Source organism: Talpa occidentalis, unplaced genomic scaffold (assembly GCF_014898055.3).
Source record: "Talpa occidentalis isolate TD23 unplaced genomic scaffold, MPIMG_talOcc4v2.1 talOcc4.14, whole genome shotgun sequence".
Lineage (NCBI taxonomy): Eukaryota > Metazoa > Chordata > Mammalia > Eulipotyphla > Talpidae > Talpa > Talpa occidentalis.
The window spans coordinates 77,588,045-77,609,003 of record NW_023601433.1 but is presented as its reverse complement, the minus strand read 5'-3'; the positions used below and the strand labels follow the sequence as shown (position 1 = coordinate 77,609,003).

General features: G+C 46.1%; 1 protein-coding gene across 3 annotated transcripts; it reads left to right on the top strand.

Annotated features, from left to right (window-relative positions):
* The first annotated feature begins 1,762 nt into the window (after nucleotides 1-1,762).
* USP30 (ubiquitin specific peptidase 30) lies at nucleotides 1,763-20,231 on the top strand. 3 transcript variants are annotated; one of them, XM_054695285.1, is made up of 14 exons: nucleotides 1,845-1,863; nucleotides 2,772-3,061; nucleotides 4,768-4,877; nucleotides 6,132-6,314; nucleotides 10,049-10,152; nucleotides 13,611-13,709; nucleotides 14,293-14,338; nucleotides 15,411-15,505; nucleotides 16,124-16,183; nucleotides 16,644-16,730; nucleotides 17,327-17,407; nucleotides 17,514-17,733; nucleotides 18,844-18,964; nucleotides 19,524-20,231. In XM_054695285.1, the coding sequence occupies exons 3-14, from the start codon at nucleotides 4,778-4,780 to the stop codon at nucleotides 19,786-19,788; spliced, it is 1,461 nt and encodes a 486-aa protein (XP_054551260.1). In that variant the 5' UTR covers nucleotides 1,845-1,863; nucleotides 2,772-3,061; nucleotides 4,768-4,777; the 3' UTR covers nucleotides 19,789-20,231. The 3 variants fall into 3 exon arrangements, with proteins under 3 accessions (XP_037366899.1, XP_037366898.1, XP_054551260.1); XM_037511002.2 differs by lacking the exon at nucleotides 2,772-3,061 and having other exon boundaries at nucleotides 1,763-1,863; nucleotides 14,296-14,338; XM_037511001.1 differs by lacking the exon at nucleotides 2,772-3,061 and having other exon boundaries at nucleotides 1,763-1,863.
* Nucleotides 20,232-20,959: the final 728 nt, after the last annotated feature.

Below are 20,959 nucleotides of genomic sequence, written 5' to 3'. Positions count from 1 at the left end.
TGAGGCAAGACCACGAGATGACAGGAGACTGAGAGAATGCCAGAGAGAGGCCGGAAAGATTTGCATTAAAGTGAGAGAGAGCATTAAAGTCCTGTAAAATCCACCCAGGGCTCCAGGACTCTCCTTTACCCATCCGCCCAGACACATTCAGAATAATGTTTGACCAAGTATCTGGGCACTGTGGCCCAGGTAACTAAATGCATATTTTTAACCATCATACCCAAAACCTCATCAAACTGACATCAGTAACAACTGGTCATCTGTGAATTTTGAGCACATAGAAAGTCACTGGTTCAAACCCCGGTGGCCTAGGGGTTAGTCTCAGTGCTATCACCACTGAGGTCTGAATTCCATCCCAGCCCAGAGAGCTAAACCACATGGCGCAGCAGACTTCTCCTGTCTCGCCCGCCTACACCCCATTTCTTCTATACATAAATAAATATTTTTTAAAAAGTAAATTATTTCATTAATGAATTTTAGATGGAAATGACAATCGTTGAGAGATAGTGATAAAGTCAAGCAAAAGATATTAAAATTGATTTCATTTCCTGCTTTTTATTTTAAGGTAGCTGTTGTGCCCAAGGTCAGCAGACTCCGCGAGCATAGCTTCCAAGAACCCAAAGACAGCTGATGCAAACACAAAAGGGAGTTTATTTCAGACTCGAGTCCGGATTCAAGGCACCTACCAACACAGTGGCAGATATTGAGAGCCCCGAACAAAGGAAGCAGGGGTCTTTTAATAAGGTTAAATTGTGCTGGCAGTTACTCATTGGCTACAAGGATGCGTTCTCCAACTTTGCCAGGCTATCATTCTAAGCTGACTGGCCAGGCCAAGATGCAGCTCCAACCTGCAGCTCCAATTACAGCAAGCTTGCCCTCATTGGTGACCGGAGAGTAAGGGTGGAGTGAGGGTCCAAACTATCTCTGGAATGCAGTCTTTTCCCATCAAAACCTAAAATTCTAAAATGGCAGTTACACAAAGCAATGCTAAGAATACTTATGCTTGGTTCCACAGTAGCTACTAGAAAAGTTTAAATGTAGCTCCCATTATGTTTCTGTTTGGACAGCAACTATTCTGGATACACCAGACTTGACTGCCAATTTTTGTTTCCACCATTTACAAGTCTCGTCAGGTGACCTACTGCTTTTCTAAAAGTCCGTGTTTCCTGGATTGTAAAATGTGGGTAGTATTGGGGTAGATGAGAAGATTGTGAATAATTCTTGTAACTACTTAGCAATGCACTGAAATAGACAGTAAGTATGGTGCCTGCTATTTACTGGAGGCCACGGTTTCTCTATTGATACCGTCAGCGCTGGGCAACATTGGTTATTAGAGGCCCTTCCTCTGCGACCTATTTCCATTCTGACGACAATAATAACAAACGGTAGCCAGCGCCTGATTACTCTTTCGAGGGGGGCCGCCCTCCTCACACCGAAAAATTAAAATGACCTAGGTTCCCTCCTGGGAGTCGGGGTATCTGTATTAACAGAGCCCAGGAAAAAACAGGAAAACTAAGCGGCCACAGGTCACATGACGACCCTTAGCAACTGACGCTGGCGCCCATTGCTAAGGAGGAACAGGAAACACAAGATGTGGTCCGGCGGCTGTTGCTCTCCGGCAGCGACTGCTTCCGGTCTCGCCGGGAGCCCGTCCTTCGCCCTATCTTCCCCTTGGCAGCCGGGACTCTGGCCGTGGGTTCCGCCGCCTCTGGAGCTTGCAGGGCCCGGGCCGGTGCTCTAGGGCAGCGGCGGGGCGGTGCGGGCTTCCCGCGCGGCCGCAATGCTGAGCTCCCGGGCCCAGGCGGCGGTGACCGCGGCAGACAGGGCCATCCAGCGCTTCCTGCGGACCGGAGCGGCCGTCAGGTGAGCTCTGGGGGGCGGGGCGGCCGGAGAGGCCAGGACCAGGAGCCCCAACCTGGGCCTGGGGCGGCCTCTTCGCGCCCCAGTCGGCGTCCTCAGGGCCGGGGGGAGGTTCCCGTGACTTGTGCGTCCCGGGCGCGTGGAGGCCCAGGGCGTGAGGCGGGAGGGCGACGGACCTCTAGGGCCTCCAGTTCTTCTGCAATGCCAATGCTGTCTGCACTCCCCAAATTCTGTCACTGCACCCGACCGCCCCCCGCTGCCTGCCGGTGCCGCCTCCAGTCCTCGCATTGTTCCCAGAACTTCCCGGGACCCTCAGGCGTGTCAGTGTCCCGAATTCCCTCAGAGCCCCCACCTCCCACTTAAGGCCCCCCCACCTCCTCTTAGTGCCTTGCAGACCTTCCAGGAGAATCTTTCTAGGATTCCTTAATCCTTTTAGAATGCCCCAGGTTCTTCTGGGATCCCCCAGTCACGTCAGCTCCCGACCTGTCAGGGGTCCCCCATCTTGCCAAGCTTAATTAATCCTGCAGTGTTTCTCACAATGCTGTGAGTGCCCTGGGCCTACTGCCTCCACTTGCCCATCCCATTTTGCCAGTATGCCTGTTCCTGTCAGCCCCACCCCCAGTAATGCCAGGGATCCCCTATTCTTTATGGGTCCCCTATTCTACTAGTGACTCCTTACCTTGCAGGGGCCCCTAAACCAGTCAGGATCTCTTAACCTGTTAAGGCTCCAGTCTTGCTAAGGCTCACCTGTTCCTGCTAGAACCCCTTATTGTGTGGGTCCCCATTCTGATGAGGGGCCATATTTCCATCCTCTTATGTGCCTTCCCTCTGGGTTCTAGGCTTCACAGCTAAGCATCACCCCCACCCCTCATTACTGACCCTAAATGACCCAGACCTGTTGTTCGTGTCAGCTTCTTTCCTCTGGAACTGGAGCAGGTGTAAAGAGCTTATTAAGGCAGAGCTGGAAGTCTTCAGTGGCGCTCCTGTCCAACGCCCTGATCTGTAGATGAGAGATGGGCCTGAAGTCATCCTTGCCCATAATGCTGCACCTGACCTGATAGCAGAAGTGGGAAGAGAAGCCAGATCTTTTCAATCCCAGGCCCCACTGCTCTCCTTATGTTGTCATTTTGCAGAGTAATGGGGTTCCCAGATTAACCACTTGCCCTGGGATTCTTTTGTCCACGCCCTGCTCAGGACCTAGGTAGGTCCTTTTTTCCATTCCTTCAACACTCTGTCCTTCACTTTCTCTCATGAGCTTTGTGGATTTAAGCACAGACTTGGCAGCTCAGTAGGCATGAGTTCAGATCCACGCTGCCTTGTGCACTTTGACCTTGTTGGCTGTGTCTCCTGATTTCCTAACCCATAAAAAAAAAAAAATGACTGTAGGATGTATGTCCCTAGGATTGATTTGAGGATGAGATCAGATTATCACAGTGCCTGGCAAAGAGTCATGCTCCTTAAATATTAGTGTTTGATGGGGGGAATTTTAAAGCACTTATAAAGTGCTAAGCATTTCAGTGATGGTTCTTTTCTGTCTTTCCAGGCACTTTTGTGGCTATCCTGTTGTGTATACATCTATACAAGGGTGCATTGAGAAACTTCAAGAATAACTTTCATGAGTGACACTAAGATGAAACTTATAATCATAGCAACTAGCACTATGCTCTTTGTCCAGTAGCACTTACTTCATCCTCACGACAACCCTTTGGGACAGGACTTGTGATAGTTCCTGTTACACAGATGAGGAAACTGAGGCTTAGTTGCTGAAATGATGCCCTAGGGGCTAGCAAAGCCAGTATTAAACAAGTTGGATGTGATTCCAATCTCTTAACCAAGTTATGTTCACATTTTATTGTCTCTGTCTTAGGAGAACAAAGGTTTATTTGAAATTCATTACCAGTTAGGTAGCATATCAGTTATGAAAATGTTGGTTGTTGTAAGACCCTCAAATGTTGGTTGAGTCATCATCAGTGACTCTTTGCTGAGTTAATGTTGACTGACCTAAGATCACATATTAACATGATCCAAATAAGAATATTGCATACATATACATGTAACATGTCTGTACAGGAATATATCACACATCAACACATACATGGTTGGCCCTATTCAGTGGAAATACATTAATTTTGTATAAAATTGTTTTAATTGCCGGTAAAATTTCTTTTGTAGTAAAAAATTAAATTCAGTGTTCATCAAGTCTAAAATTAAGAAATTCAAACATTTTCAAATAGTAGACATTTTATACTATCATATGCCCCCTCCCTATTTAATATTCTAAAGGATAAATCAACTTTTATATGTTTTCATTGGTATCCCATCATTCAGTAAATACTGTGAGGACCACTACGTGCCAGGCATCATTGAGATACTTGGGATATGTCAGCAAAACCAAGATCCATGCCATCTGGGACTTTGCGTTCTAGTTGAGGGAGACAGGCAAGCGCTGTGAGTAAGTGTCGTGTTAGAAGTTGGCAGATGCCATGGTTAAAGGGGATAAAGTGCAGGTTCTACTAATCCATTTAGAGCAGGTCTCCTTGATGAGGGAGGGAGCCAAGTGGTGACCTGGAAGAAGAGCATTCCAAGCAGAGAGAGCAGCCATCAAAGGCCCTACGGTGGTGGCCAGTGTGGCAGCACTGTGCATGGCAGAGCAGGAGGAAAACTCTGGCTTCTTCTCTGAGCGCGAGGGGCATTGGAAGGTTGTGCCCTGACTCAGTGAAACCTAATGTCTATAAGATGCTGATTTTCAAGACATAATCCTGTTACTGCTGATTACTCTAACTTGGAGCTTAGGTATTTGGTGGGTCATTGGGTTACTTGGACAAAATGGCACTTCTCTCCCCCAGTCTGTTTATACACATGCTGTGTTTGGATGAGGGATGACAGTAAACTTACTTTCTTTTTCAGATACAAAGTCATGAAGAACTGGGGTGTTATAGGTGGAATTGCTGCTGCTCTTGCAGCAGGGATATATGTTATTTGGGGCCCCATCACAGAAAGAAAGAAGCGGAGAAAAGGTAAGAATGAGCCATGGCATCACAGTCTGCAGACTTGACACAAACCCTGTCATCCCAAAACAGTACAAGGGGGGAGGGAGAATTTTTTGTTTCTTATTCCTCAGTTTTTGAAGTAGTACTTTATTTTAAACATAAGTTAATTTTAATGTTATTTTTATTGTCTGAGTGCTGTCATTAATATGACAGTTGTGTCTTACTAGGAAAGTGGGGCAGCTTGACTGTTACATTGTGGTTTTCCGGACTAGCTACTAGTCACTAGTAAGTTTCAGGTTAGTTTCTTCATTAACACAAAAATCTATTCCTTTTTTTTTTTTTTGAAGATTTTACTTATTTATTTTTGCATAGAAGAGCTGGGGTGTAGGCCAGAGGTGTGGGTGGTGAGGGGATTCACAAGAGACAGAGCGGGGAGCAGAACAGGCTTATCTACTGAGATACACTGCTGAGGGGAGCAGTGGGAGAGTCAGGAGAGGTCTGCTGTGCCATGTGGGTCAGCTTCCTGGCCAGGGATTGAACTCAGGCCACAGCAGCAGTGCTAGCATGGAGACTTAACTCCTAGGCCACCAGGGAGGCCCCCTAGTTCCTTCTTTTTAAAAAAACTCCCTTTTCTAAATGTTTCTCTATTTATATTGATTAAAATTCCATAACAAAGATGGGGGGGGAAATAAATGTAATAAATGTTGATCATAGTAAAATCTGGCAATGTTTGTGATCGGGATTCATGTATAGCCTCTCTTCTTTTGCACATGGTTGACAACTTAATGGTAAACAGTTATAAGAAAGTAGAAGAAGAAAGTCTGTCAGACTCTGTTGATCTCTGCAGAATTGCTATCGTGGTGGCTTTCCCACCAATTATAAAAACAAAATTGCTGTCACAGGGAGCAACAAAAGAACAATTGTTTTCCTTGCTCCTGAAAAACAGTGCTTTTTTATCAAAGGAGAGAAAGAGAATGAGAGAGCAGTGTTACTAAGTGTTTCTGCACATTCACTGCAAACCATGCTGGCAGGCACTGTGCTGGGTTTCAAACTTAACCCACGACAGGGCCCTGTCCTTACAGTCTCCTGAAGGAGCAGCAGTAGGACCGGCCCTGCGTGGGCAGAGTGCCTGGCCCCGGCCCTGTGGAGAAGGACCTTTCACACTGGGATTTCAGATTCAAGGCTCCCATGTGAAACTTCTGGGTCTGAAATTAGAGAGAGCTGGTCCAATGTGATGTGCTGTTCTCTTCCTCTGTCCTCCCCACCCCTGCTTTTATTTAGGGCTTGTGCCTGGCCTCGTCAACTTAGGGAACACCTGCTTCATGAACTCTCTCCTGCAAGGCTTGTCTGCCTGCCCAGCTTTCATCAAGTGGCTGGAAGAGTTTACCACACAGTACAGCAAGGATCAGAAGGAGCCTCCGCCACACCAGTATTTATCCTTAACACTGCTGCACCTCCTGAAAGGTATCTAGTTGGGAACTTAAAGGGGATTGTGCACGCATTTTCTTTTATTTCTTTTTGTTGTTGTTGTTTTTTAAGATTTGATTTATTTTTCTGTAGAAGAGCTGGAGTGTAGGCCAGAGGTGCAGGGGCGGTGAGAGGATTCACCAGAGGTAGAGTAGGGAGCAGAACAGGTGGATCCACTGAAGTACACTGCTGAAGGGAGCAGTGGGCGAGACAGCAGTGGTCTGCTGCGCCCTTGGGTTGGCTCCCTGGCTGGGGATCGAACTCGTGCTGCAGTGGCTGCCTATAGCTCCATAATGCTGAGACTTAATCCCTTGCACCACCAGGGTGGCCCCAGTAACAACTTTTTAGGAACAAAAAAAAAATATGTCTCTTAAGCATTTTGATTGAGGTACTTTGAGTTCAAAAACATTAAAAAGTGTCCTCATTTAGGGAATAAAGTAATTTACAAAAGAAATAATACAAATGATATTGAGATAATTCAAGTACTCAGTATGACCATAATCAAAGAACTATAGGTAACATAGTAGAATTTTTTTTTTTTTTTTTTTTTTTGGCCTGTCAGTAAAGGTTGACAATCAAATCCACAATCCTGACCTGATCATAGGCTGTGATTGTCACTGCTGCTGGGGTGTAACTTAGGCCACTCTTTCTGGAGGGCAGTTTGGAGCAACATCATAATAGCTTGCAAAATGTTCAGTCCTATTTGACCTAGAAATTCCGTGTGTGTCAGCCTGTCTTATGGAAATAGTTAGAAATGTGTATGGTCATTTTACTGGCCTGAAATGCAAGTTCTACAAACAAGTCCAGGAGTGGCGGAAGCCTGCCTCTCAACCTGGAGAGGCACAACCTGGAGAGGTTGATAAGGTTTTAAGAAGTCACCTAGCTTTATTAACCACATTTTTGGACCACAGAACTGTTTTTTCCCCTCCATAACATTGTTAATAACCCAACACCATACCACAAAACAAGATTTGAGAAACAGTATTGGGTGCACAAAGATCTCTGATGCCTAGTTTTTTTTTTAGTAAAAGAACTGGGGTACAGGCCAGAGATGTGGAGGATGAGAGGATTCACCAGAGACAGAGTGGGAAGCAGAACAGGCTTATGTACTGAAATACACTGCTGAGGGGAGCAGCGGGCGAGGCAGGAGAGATCTGCTGCATCCTATGTGGGTAGCTCCCTGGCTGGGCATCCAACGCAGGCCATGGAGGTGATAGCGCTGAGACTTAGCCCCTAGGCCACCAGGGCGGCCCAGATGGCTAGTTCTAATCAGGAAAAGATGGAAAGAATGTAAGTCGTTCAGCAATAGAATGCTTACGCAACAAAGGTAATATTGCAGAGCTCTTAAGAATCATCTTTGTGATGTGTCTGCATTTGAAAGAGGGCATAGGCTGTCATATTAAGCTTAAAAGAACAGGATTCACAGAATAATATAATTTGACAACAGCGAAGCAAAAACTTCCACAGATATAGGCTGGACTGAGAAAGATCTGAATGTTAGCAGTTGCTACTCAGGTATTATATAGTCGATAGTTCAAGAACATTAAAAAACTGAAACAGGGCCTTCCTGATAGCATAAGGGGTTAAGACGCAACCTATGAAGCTGTCCTCAGCCACATCCCCAGCCAGTCAGCCTGCCAGCAGACCTCTCCTGACTCACCCGCTGCTCCCCTCAGTGGTGTGCTTCGGTCAATCTCCCTGTTCTGTTCCCCACTCTGTCTCTGGTGAGTCCTCTCACGCCCCACTCCTCTGACCTGTACCCCAGTTCTTGTATGCATAAATAAATAAATCTTTAAAAAAATAAATAAAATAAAAACAGACAAACTATACTTCTGAAACTTTCACCATGAAGAATACATTACTCTCAAGGTTAGAAGAAATTTGGATTTAAAAAATACTCAGTTATGTATTGCTTCACTGAGGTGTTTCCCAGGTGATCTTAGCTTGACCCAGAAATTTTTATCAAGCAATTTCTGCTCTTCTGGATGAAGCAATTAGAAAATAATTTCTTTTACTACCCTGTAAAAAATAATAGCATCCCAGAGGCTGTGTGAAAAGCTGGACCGCGTGCACAGGTGTCGGGGTGCAGGCTTGGGAGCTGTCACCACCACAGCCGAGCCCCTCACTGACCCCACCTCTGTGACCCAGCGGAGCCAAGCTGCCCCGACTGGACGCGCTCCCCTCTCTGCTTCCACTTCTCGGTGTCTTTTAATTTGGCTTGTAGAAATAATTTTTAATTATGCAAGTAATGCATGAATACATTCTCCTTGTTAAAAAAAAAAAAAGGCATTACAGGAGGCCCTTTGCTGGAGTGCCCAGCCCCCCAGTCCTCTCCTTCCTTCCCAAAAGTCAGGTGTAAGTGACTTCCTGGCTGTTTTCTGTGCACTTAAATCTGTTTCTAAGTGTATATATCTGAGGAGTTCTGTGTTGTTTGGTTTGTTTTTTCATATCCACATAATAATATGTAACCGAGAAATGCCCATTTTGGTATACAGAACGCTACCCCTTTCGCTTTTTTTTTTTTTAAAGATTTTGTTTATTTATGCATACAAGAACTGGGGTACAGACCAGAGATGTGGGGTTGTGTGTGTGTGTGTGTGTGTGTGCATGTGTGAGAGAGAGAGAGAGAGAGAAAGAGAGAGAGAGAGAAAGAAAGAAAGAGAGAGGATTCACCAGAGGCTGAAATACAGTGCTGAGGGGAGCAGTGCATGAGACAGGAGAGGTCTGCTGTGCCATGTGGGTAGCTCCCTGGCTGGGGATTGAACTGGTGCCACAGTAACTGCTGATAGCTTCATAGTGCTGTGACTGAACCCATTGCACCATTAAGGAGGCCCCCTTTTTGTCTTTTTTTAGAGTTTATTGGTCTACTGAATTTTGTCTTCTGTGAATTGCATGATCATAGCCCTTTCCTCTTTTTAAGAATTGTGGTAAAATAACCATAACACAATTTACCATTTTCTTCACTAAGTGTACAGCTCTATAACATTGAATAACTGGGCATTTTCTCATTGTTGTGTAACCATCCCACTCTTCATCTCCAGAACATTCTCACCACCCTGTATTGAAACACTGCCCATTCAATACTACCCCCAGATCCTGATAACCACTCTTTCTAGTGCCCTGATCACCAAGTTCTGAGGTGAGAGTAGGGGTTCCCCATGTCACAAACTGCGTGTCTGGATAGTATGCACGCTACCATACTTCATTTTTTTAATTTTTAATGTTCACTGGTCACCTTTTATCAGGTGTTCTTGGGCAGGCTACGGAAGGATTCAGGAGTGCTGGTGAGGAAGGTCATCTAGTCAGGAATGCTGCATGGGCCTCCTCCGTGGCTTGGGCCTCCTCCGTGGTGCCCGTGCTCGTGTTTGAACTCCTTGTAAGAAATTAGTTTGGTTTTTTGGGGGGGCAAAGAACTAGGGTTTAGGCCAGAGGTGCAGGGGTGAGAGGATTCACCAGAGACAGTGGGGAGCAGAACAGGCAGATTTACTGATAATGCTGACTTAACTCCTGGGCCACCAGGGGGGCCTGAAAGTTATTAGTTAAAAAGCACACACACCATCAGTGGAACCCAGTAGTACTCCCTTTCTTCACACTGACATTTGTGACACTGGTAGTAAGCAGTTTGAAAGATCCCCACACCTATGCAGCGTGGCATGTCACGCTGTGCAGGCTTTCTGGCTGGTTGTTATGCTGGTGAATTTAATAATCTTGTTAACGTTTCTTGCTTCCAGCTTTGTCCTGCCAAGAAGTTACTGATGATGAGGTCTTGGATGCAAGCTGCTTATTGGATGTTCTAAGAATGTACAGATGGCAGATCTCTTCATTTGAAGAACAGGTGAACACAATATTCAAAACGGGCTTCGTATGGAGAACCTCTCCCGCTGATGACTTGGGGCGCAGGCCTCCAGTGATGGCGGAAAATCAACCCTGTTATCATCTCAGGAAGAATAACCCCCAGGATTGACCTTGTAGTTTCCTGACCTGAGTGTTCACTCCTGCTACTTGATGTCTGGATAGCCTGAGTGTTCTGGGACCAGATCGTGAACTAAGTTCCTACTCTTGTCAGAGGTGAAACACAGCTCCTTTTCACCCAGTGGATGGAGGATTAGCAGGGTAGAGCATACTCATAGCTGCCAGAGGGCAACTTTGCATTTCAGTGGATGATAGGGACACTTGTTCTGGAGGGAGAGGCAGGTGATTTCACCTCAGAGGCAGTGATATTCAGGTGAGACCCTTTTTTTGGACCACACCCTGATTAAAAAAAAAAAAAAGCAAAAACAGCCATCAGAGGCTAGCTTAAAGTGGCTTCAAACCTCCAGCAGCCATCATGTGCAACTCCAGGGCTCTATTCCAGCCCCCCAACCACCCCATTTTCTACAATTCTGGCTTCATTGCCCTCTTTGGTACTGGCCCATCCTCCTCAGGTGGCTGTGCCCAGCAGCAAGACTGAGACTGGGGCCAGAGTGAAGTTCTAGAGACAATGTATCTTCCATAGGTTAATGGTATATTTGCCCCAGCAGCACTTCCAGGAAGGCCTCCTCCAGCCTTGTGGGGGCTGCTTCTGCCTCCACCATCCAGACACTGGATCAGAGCAGTGGGAGACAGCCCTTGGGCTCCCCAAACTGTGGTGCTGAAGTGAGGCACTTAAAAACTGGCAAGTGTAGGGGGAAGGCTTTCTCGCTCCCCTTATTTTAAACAATTACCTATTATCACACTATCTGAAGCCATGCATGTGTTACTTTTTAAGCATATTTATACCATATTACAATGCATCTTGATAAATCTAATACAATCTCAATTGTATGTTGAAATATTTTTCCATTTAGAAAATCATTTTCAAATCCTCCTCTAGAACCAGAAATAATTAGTGGCATTTTGCTCTTCTCTAAACTGAGTGACTGAGGTCTAAGTCCCCATGGCCATCAGATGCCTTTTCTAATTCCTGTCTTTCAGCCAAGACCCTCTTAAGCCCCAGTTACTCCTTGAAGGTATTTCCATTGTCTTTGGTCCAGAGGCAGCTCTCCCTGAGCCCCCTTGTGCTCTAATGTGTGTGCAAAAGAGACGGGGTGTCTCAACTTCCTCCCTGTGAAGGCATCAGAGCATCTAGCCCGGAGCCCTGTCTTCACTGTTACTCACTACCATTGTTCTAATCAATGGACCTTAGTGTCCCACTCTCAGCCACTCCGGAGAGTCTAGCTGTGGAGGGCAGGAGCGCACGGGGCTGAATGCTTGCTTTCTGTGAATGGTCTCATTTAATCCTCACATGCCCCTTCAGGTTACAAGTGAGAAAAGTGTGTCCTCTCCAGCTACACCCCCTTCTGCTGGACGGTTCCTTTTTCCAAGGCCAAGTAATTAGCTGACTGTGACAGAATAGGGCTTGGATTTGACTCTATTCTCTTTGGGATTTTTCTCCCTGGTGAAACCCTGCTTGTTTCTGGGATTGGCCCAGGTGCCTTGTCTGGGAAAGCTCCCAGAGCTTCCAAGGTTGGGCTGTTCCTCTTTCAGCCTCCCTTTCCGGACCCCCAGGGCTTGCTGGTCTCGAGAGGGTGTGGCCTTGTGCTGCTAGATAATAGGTGGGCTGCCTCTTCTACCCCCTGCATTGTGAGTCCCTAGAGAGTAAGAGTCTTGCCTGGTTTATCCTCAGACCTCCATTTCTCTCTGGCCAACCCCCTTTCATAGCCTAGGAGGAGATTGATTTATATTTGCAGCAAATACTTGTTCACTACTTGCCTTGGGCACTCGAGGGCATTGGAGTTGAGGCAGCAAACTTGACTTGAGAGTTCTGCTCTTACGGAACTGGAATTCCTGTGACAATGTAAGCAGGTCATTTCAAGATGTGTTAACAAAATAAATGTGGTGATGGGACAGATGTGAGTGTCAGAGAGCTGGGGGCAGGGGGCACTACTTTAGATAAGAACAACTCTTCTAGAAATGTGAGGGGTCAGCTGAGATGTGACACCTACAAGGAGGGAGGCCTATGAAGAGTGTTCCAGAGGAACAAGCCAGGCAACAGCCTTAAAACAGCTACAGCGGTGCAGCATTTGGAAGCCGGGAAGAAGGGCTCCTGGCTGGGCCTGGCCTGAGAACAGTGGAGGAGAGGGGTTCAGGGAGCAGGTGCTTTTTCCACAGAGATCTGCAGAGGCCCCCAGGAAGGCAGAGCATCCCAGGCCAAGAGTGCATAAAGGATGCAGATACTGAGACAGGAAGGCTTGTTGTGTTCACTGGGCCAAGAGGCGTGGGGCCCCAGCCCAGTGTGTGAGGGAAAGCACTGAGGGAAGATGGGGGTCAGCCTTTGTAGGCCAGCTCAGAGGGGCTTGCTCTAGGTGTGAAAGCCTTTAGAGGGGTGGAGAGCAGAAGAGTAGTCATTTCCCTTATCAGAGGTCACCCTGGTGACCCTGGGTGGAGACCAGGCCAGGATGGACACCTTCAGAGACCTGCCCATGGCGGGCAAGTGAGCTGTAGCTTTGGCTCTTTGGAGAGGGCATTTTAGGGGTCTGTGAAGAGTAGTCCCCCGCTACCTGATGCAGCAGCTCCACTCTGGGTGTATGCCTGAGAGAGCGGGGAGCAGGCAGGTGAACCCCCACGTTCACAGCAGCACGAGTCACAGCAGCCGGAGATGGAGGCAATGCAAGTGTCCATCAACAGATGAACTGATAAGCAAATGTGGTGTGTGTGTGTGTGTGTGTGTGTGTGGATGCGCGCGCGCACAATGAAATAACATTTGGCCTAGGAGGAAGGGAAGGAAATGTTGCTACCTACTACACTTGGACAAACCTCAAGGACAGTCAGCCAGTGGCTTGAGTCCACCCTGGGGAGTCAGGCTAGAGGCAGAAAGAGCACATGGCTGCCAGGGCTGGGAAGGGAGCTGGGACCTGGAGTTTCAGTTGAGGACAATGAAAGTGTTCTGGAGATGATGTGATGGCTGCACAGTAATCTGAATGGATTTAACGCCGGAACTGTGCCCTTCAAAACAGTTACTATGGCAGATCTTCTCACACAAAAGAGTAGGCAGGTGGAGTGAAGGTCAGGGCCGTCTCAGTAAAATTAAAACAGCTTAGAACAGCTGGCAGGGGGCAGTGCACCCAGCTTTCTTACCTGCTCTCTCCCCAGGACTCTCAATCCAGGGTCTTTACTGTGAAATCATCTACGACGTGACTGTTTCTGTATGATGAGCTGGGCCTTGAGGAGGTGCCCTCATTAGCCATGCTGGTCTGCCTAGGGGTCCCTACCAGGGGTTCTGATGCTGCCCTGGCCTCTTCAGGCCTCTCTGAAGAATGCTTTGCCCTTTGACAGGATGCTCATGAATTATTCCACGTCATCACCTCCTCACTGGAAGATGAGCGGGACCGGCAGCCCCGGGTTACACATTTGTTTGATGTGCATTTCCTGGAGGTAAATCATTAATATTTCCAATACATTTTAGGTAGTTTGTGCATGTCTCATAGGTCTAGGAAGCGCAAGTAGAATCTTTATACAACTGTAAACTCCAAAGACGGGTTCCATAAAATTCAGTAGTGGGAGCGGAGCAGGGGGTGTGGCTTAGATTCCATGCCTTGTAGCAAGTGACTCAGGTTGTGGATCTCAAGGCTCTCGAAAACAATTCACTCCTGCAATTTGTGTTGGCTTTGAGAAGAAAGAATGTCATTTCCCCCGTGCTTAATACAGGGGAGCAAGGAGCCTCAGGAATGCTAACTGAATCCTTGTTTCCTTGGAACAGTATAAATCTCAGAGAGTTGACTAATTAACCAGTGAAGGGGGGAGTGTTCCAGAGAGAAATGTGTTTCAGTTGCATTTGATGAAGAAACAGGCATAGTAGCCAACCAGAGGGGATCATTAAAGCTGCTTTTGGAAATCTGTTTAAAGTGGGTTTTTAGTGGCACAATTAGCACAGAAACTTGTCAGAGTTCAGATTGGGGCTTGGGGGGTAAAAGGAATTGCAGTAGGGTTTTTAGTCTGTTTCTTTTCTTCCCTACAGCAGCAGTCTGAAGTCATCCCCCAAGAAATAACCTGCCGCACAAGAGGTAGCCCTTCCCACGCACTGGGACACATAAGCGTATGCTCTTTAGATATGACAGGCTTGCTTGTTTAAAAGGGTTTTTTCCTAGTGACATCCAGTCCCACTTGAACTGTGTGTCCTTGCAAAGGAACTTGTGTTTTAGAAACAGCTTTAAATGATTCCCTTGGCAAACAGCATCAGTTGTTCCCTCACACCACAGCCTTGCTCAGTTTTCCCTAAATGATCTTATTTATACTTCAAACAAGGGCTTTCTTTTTGCCACCTTGAAGTGATCCTGTGAGGAACTTAAGCCGAAACTCTCGCGTCCTCAGCATTTCCACTCTGGCCCACTTTCACCACCAATGGTCACAGTCTTCCTTGAAAGGGAATAACTGTTTTCTTAAGACTTAACGCATTACAAAAGGATATATCCTTTGTGTATCACTAGTGATAAGAACACTTACCTTTGCAGCCTATGCTCTGTGCGAGGCACCGTAATATTGCATTTAAGCTTCATGACAATTCTATGAAGTTGGTGGCTTTGGGGACAATGGGATAATTCTCCCCATTTCCAGCAGCCAAGCCTTAGGAAGAGGAAGACTTCCGAGGCACATCGCTAAGAAGCAGCAAAACCGAGTTGGAGCCCTTCACTGCCCCACTCAAGGGCCTTGTTTCTAACTAGCATATCACCCTCCAAAGAAAATCCCATTTTCTAGAACTTGTTTATTCTGATTTTTCCAGGAGTTTATCTTGAAGAAATAGTCACTCATGATATCCTTCCTTTCACATCTCAAACATTTTAAGCTTATGTTTATAAGGTGGATGGGGAATTTTTAAAAAAAGACATTATTAAACACTAATTTCTTTTCAAAATATGGCTTCACCACCCATGATACAAAAAAAACGCACTTAAGGACCTGGTGTAAATACTCATGTGGAGGGAATGGGTTGTGTTTTTGTGTGGAAGTCAGTAAGGAAAGCTATTTCAGTTTACTTTTCAGGAACTTTTTTTTTGTGAAGAGGGAGTTTCTACACCTACTAAGAAGGAGGGTAACTTTTGAGGTTGGTGGCACATCAAAAGATGCTTTGTATTCCAGGTTCACCTCATCCCACGTCCAATCACTGGAAGTCTCAGCATCCTTTCCATGGAAGACTTACTAGTAATATGGTCTGCAAACACTGTGAACACCAGGTAAACACAATACCAATACTGGCGATTTTCTAGTGAGGTTTCCTTTTGAGTTTCATGAAAGAGATCTAGAAAGAGTAGATGGGTGTTGGGTTTGTGACTGCCTGGGCTCTGCACCCCTTAGTGTTATTGTGCCTCTTAGGTTTACCAGGTTGTTTTTATTTATTTTAACTTTTTTTTTTTTAAGATTTTATTAATTTTTTGTGTAGAAGAACTAGAGTGTAGGCCAGAGGTGTGGGGGTGGGGGTGAAAGGGCTCACCAGAGACAGAGTAGGGAAAAGAACAGGTGGACTGACTGAAATACATTGCTGAGGGGAGCAGCAGGAGAGACAGGAGAGGTCTGCTGCACCATGTGGGTAGCTCCCTGGCTGGGGATCAAATTCAGGCCATGGTGGTGGGCTGTTGAGGTGATAGTGCTGAGACGTAATCCTTAGGCCACCAGGGATGCCCTATACAAAGTTGTTTTTAATAGAATTTGCTTCTAGGTAAGTATATCATGTCATTGTGTTAATGTCAAGCATCTAAATACTCAAGCTGTTTCATAGGCATGTATCTTCCCATCTACAAAGTTTTGAATTGAAACTAAGTTCCTTTCTGGATTTTCTGCAATATCTGTTTCAGAGTCCAGTTCGATTTGATACCTTTGATAGCCTGTCACTCAGTATCCCGGCTGCCACGTGGGTATGTACTGACTGAGGTCTTGTTTGGGGTCTGTTTGGGAACATTTGAGCTTGAAAGGGCTTGGAGGCATTTTATAGTACTCAGACATAGCTAGCCCATCTTAGTTTTAATGTGGGATGCCATGGCCTGATTTGGGGGTTGAAAGGAAGGTGGAAGGTTTTTCTCCGCTGCAGAATTTTGACTTTTTTGAACACACACAAATCTCACACTCAAAACTATCTAAAACAGTATGGAAGTCCATTATTTTCTGCAGTGTTATGTGCTCATACTCTTGAATCTGTCCCCAGTGGCAAGGCTAGGGTTTCTGGAGCTCCCGTTTGTTCAGGAAACATTCAGTTGTGTGTGTGAAACTTTATAAGCTGTGTAAGCAAAAATAAAACTCTGATTCTCACTGCCGTCGTTGAATAGCTTGGGTCTGCTGCTCCTTTGTCATCGTGAACTTTCTTCTTTGGTGCCGTAGGGTCATCCACTGACCCTGGACCACTGCCTTCACCACTTCATCTCATCAGAGTCAGTGCGGGATGTTGTTTGTGACAACTGTACAAAGGTATGCTTTCACCCCGCCCCTCCACCCCCAGCTTACCTGTGTCTCCTGACATAGCGCTTCCCATACCGCGGCCCTATGCTCTTCTGACTGTACCTGGAGGGTCATTTCAGCCACCGCCACCTCTGCCTAACTTGGCTGAGAACCCAGCCATCCAGTGTCTTTCCCAGATGAACTTCTTTGATCCACAGAGTGTTTGAAGAAAAAATTTGGAGGCTTTGCTACAATCCCCTCTGTGCCCACCTGCTCACATCCTGCCTTTTTGCCTACACTGCCTGCCTGACTCCCTGCAGCAAATGGATTTCACCCTCTGAATCAAAGGAACTGTGTGCAACAGAATTTTTAAAGACACAGAATAGGTTACATGCCAGTGCCAAAGTTTCAGTGAATCTTCATTTATCTTCCTTCTACTGCTTATGTTAATGACTAAAAGGAATGAATGGAAACAACTCATAAATAATTGGGCAGCTCTGTTCATTTCAGCAGGTAGAAGTCAAGTGCCAGGTGAATACAGGTGTAACCCCAGCCTGACCTGCAGCTCTCCATAGCTGTCCCTGTTTAAGAATTGCTACAGAGAGATGTCATTTCTTCTATTTCAGATTGAAGCCAGAGGGACATTGAATGGGGAGAAGGTGGAACACCAGAGGACCACTTTTGTTAAACAGTTAAAACTAGGGAAGGTGAGTCCCAGCACATCCCGGGGCGGGTTGGCTTTTGAGGACCCCAAGTGTCCCACTCCTGACACACAGCTCTTTCTGGTCTTCCCCCCCACCCCGGCCCTCACAGCTCCCTCAGTGCTTATGCATCCATCTGCAGCGGCTGAGCTGGTCCAGCCACGGCACGCCGCTGAAGCGGCACGAACACGTGCAGTTTAATGAATTCCTGATGATGGACATCTACAAGTATCACCTCCTCGGGCACAAGCCCGGGCAACACAGCCCTAAGCTAAACGAGAACACGGGCCCTGCGCTGGGACTGCAGGAGCGGCCCGCAGCCCCCAAGTCAGGTGTGTGCCCCCCAGGATTGAGGCGGGAGGACCCACACAGAGAGATGGAACGGGGCGCCACTACCTCCGGTCCCTCAGGCCACGAGAGCGAGGCCTGTTCAGGAGTCACATTTGTTCCGGAGAACAGAATTGGGGGCAGGAGAGGGATGATTTCTTAAAGGAAGTTATAAAATCATTCAGTAATGAGATGTATAGTTTTAAAAACTATTGCTTACATAGTTAAAAATGAAAGTATATATCGTTTTCAAAAACAGATGCAAATATATAGGAAGAAAAGCTTAAGATAGCAAACAGTCTTGTTTTCCGGTCTGTTGACTCAGCAGCTGGCTCCCTCCATTCCACTGAGTTTCTTCTCTTTTTCCCTCCCCCGGCTCCCAATAGTCATCTCTTTATATAGGAAAGGTGGGGAGGAAATGTCTGGGCTAATTATCACTGAACAAAGGTCACTGAGCATCATATTTGTGCCTATACTTCTGCACAGAATTACTTATGTACCTAATTCCATTACTGTCCTCATGTGAGGTTAAACCCAGTGAAGCAAGGTAGCTACCACCACCCTCAGTCCCACTGATGAGAAAACACAGGCCCCAAGAGGTTAAATGACTAGTCCAGGGGCAAACAGCCCATGGGAGAAAAACTCTGGGCTGTAGCGTCGGAACAGTTTTGTAAAGGTGTCTTCTGAATGAATGAGGATCACCCACTTGACTTGAAGATTTCCAAAACTAAACTCACCACCTTCAGCTGCTCCCAGTCAAGTTAGTACTATCTTCCTGTTTTCCCAGTTTGGCATCCACCGTTAGGACCTGGCCGGACATTATTCACGGAGAGACTTTTGCCCTTTCTCAGCAGGTCACTAGATTAACGCTGGCAACAGCTGGGGTCAGGAGCGGGCTCAGTCCTTGGCCACTGTTTTAAATCAAGGACCTTTGCCCTTGCCCCAAGTTGTCTCGGCTGGGGTGCAGGTCTGTTTGTGTTGGGAGTATGTTGGCTGTGGTTAAGGGCCAGTAGCAAACTATTTGTCTTCTCTTTCTAGCCTTTCTGGGGAGTTAAATTTCAAAGTTTTGTTTACCCAAAGCCACTGCTAATTTTAATTGTTTTTTTCTCTTGCAGTTCTGAATCAGCCGGGGGCGCCCAAAACACCAATTTTTATGAATGGTTCCTGCTCCCCATCTTTATTGCCTACCCTGCCAACCCCGATGCCCTTCCGCCTTCCTGTTGTTCCAGACCACAGGTGAGGCTCTTTAGAAACTTATTTGCTTGTTGGCTGCTGTTTCTCTTGGTTTCCAAAATTAGCTTTTTTTCAGAAATGAATGGAAATCTAGATCGCATTTTTTTTTGTTTTGGTTTAAGGTGGGATTTCACCATTATGCATTCCTGTTTATTTTTGTCTAAAATGGACATCATCTTAAAAACAACTATAAAAGTACATAAATATACATATGTGTAATACGTATGTGTGTACACATGTATTGACGTATATATCAAGAATGAATAAGAAAGTTTTAAATTTCTGGGGATACTACTTGGAGATTTCCAGTTCAGTCTCTCAGGTCTACTCTGTAAAGGCGTGTGTGCACCAGCGCACAAGTGTACACATATGCACAGGACACACTCACAGGACATCTTGCCATGCCAGTAGATATAGGCCTGTATTCTATTGGTTTATCAAGTCCTGATTTGTATGGACATACCATTTACCATCCATCTTTGGACAGCTGTGATTCTTTTTGTTTTTGCCTATAAACCTTTGTCGTATTTGTAAGCCACTGGCCTTTGCTCCTCCCGTTCAGCTCCTCCATGTACCTCTTTCGGTTGATGGCAGTTGTCGTCCACCACGGAGACATGCACTCTGGACACTTTGTGACTTACCGACGGTCCCCACCTTCAGCAAAGAACCCTCTCTCGACCAGCAACCAGTGGCTGTGGGTTTCCGATGACACTGTCCGCAAGGCTAGCCTGCAGGAGGTGCTGTCCTCCAGCGCATACCTGCTGTTCTACGAGCGAGTTCTCTCCAAGATGCAGCACCAGAGTCGGGAGTACAAGTCTGAAGAATGACTGCTGTGGCCCCAAAGCTAGAGATGATGGCACTGTCAAAACTGGCCGGAAAAAGGCAAACTCAGATCTCATGTGTGTGTGTGCAAGCAGCCCCACTAGAATCCTGCAGCCTTCTGGTGTGTTCTAAGAGCAGACCCCACATAGGAGCCCAAGGCCCCAACGCAAACCAAATCAGGCTCCCTGAGCAGCTCTGCTAGCATGCTTTGGAGAGTATCAGCGTCCTCTTAGAAAAGCATTTACTATGTCTGGAGTGTCTTTTTAATCACCTGATACAGGAAATTAAATCAGTCTCCAGAAGCCACTTTTTTTTACATTCTAATGTTAGGTGTTCTTAGAGGGGAGTTAGCCATCTAATCCTGATGTTTCAGCATAGATGTTTTATTTTGAATAAGCAGATCCATAAAAAGAATGAAATTATTAAAGGCAACAATTTAGAAGAAAAAGTGCCTTTCACTTTTGATTGCTTTTATAGCACCTACATTCTGGAATATTACATGACTTGACTGTCATAGAAACAGTTTTTCAGAAGCTCTGTTCCTTCCACATTACTCAATGAGTGGCAAAGTACAGTTACAAGATGCCTGAAGAACACGCCTTCCCTTTTTATATGTCTTTTTCTAACCTTTTAATTCTTTGTAGGCAGTAAAAGCTATCCTGCCAAATCTGCCCCTTTGGGAAATTCTTTCACCACTCTGTCATTTGTGACACGCGGCTTGTCGCTTTTCTCTTTTGTGTACTGGGCTGATGTGATTATAATTTATTATAAAAACTGTGAGTCGCCAGAATTGAACCCATCTGCAATGCCCACAACACCTCTGCTCTTAGACACCCCTTTCTTACACTAAGATCCATCATAATGGTTATTCTCAGCTATTTATTTATTGCCTGTGCAGAGTTCTTAAGGTTTACAGGTTGGAGCAGGGGGCGACGCAGATGATCCCTGCCCTGCTGTGAGAGCTGATTCAGAAGGATGGTGGGACCTCAGGGCTGCCGTCTCTCTGGACCAATTTCCTCATTTGTATAAAGGAAAGGGTTAGATTTGATGACCATCAAAGTCCAACCCTTTCTACCAAAAGAAAGTTTTTGATTTTTTTTTAAAACATAAAACTACTGCTGACTTCTAATTCATTTTGCTGTGGGTCCATGTTCTCAATGTACTGGTTTCCAGCAG

Excerpts from the sequence above, each read along its gene's own strand:
- USP30 (XM_037511001.1), top strand. The coding sequence starts at position 1,781 with ATGCTGAGCTCCCGGGCCCAGGCGGCGGTGACCGCGGCAGACAGGGCC. Across the intron at positions 1,864-4,767 it reads CGGACCGGAGCGGCCGTCAG|ATACAAAGTCATGAAGAACT; the intron begins GTGAGCTCTGGG and ends TTTCTTTTTCAG. Across the intron at positions 4,878-6,131 it reads AAGAAAGAAGCGGAGAAAAG|GGCTTGTGCCTGGCCTCGTC; the intron begins GTAAGAATGAGC and ends GCTTTTATTTAG.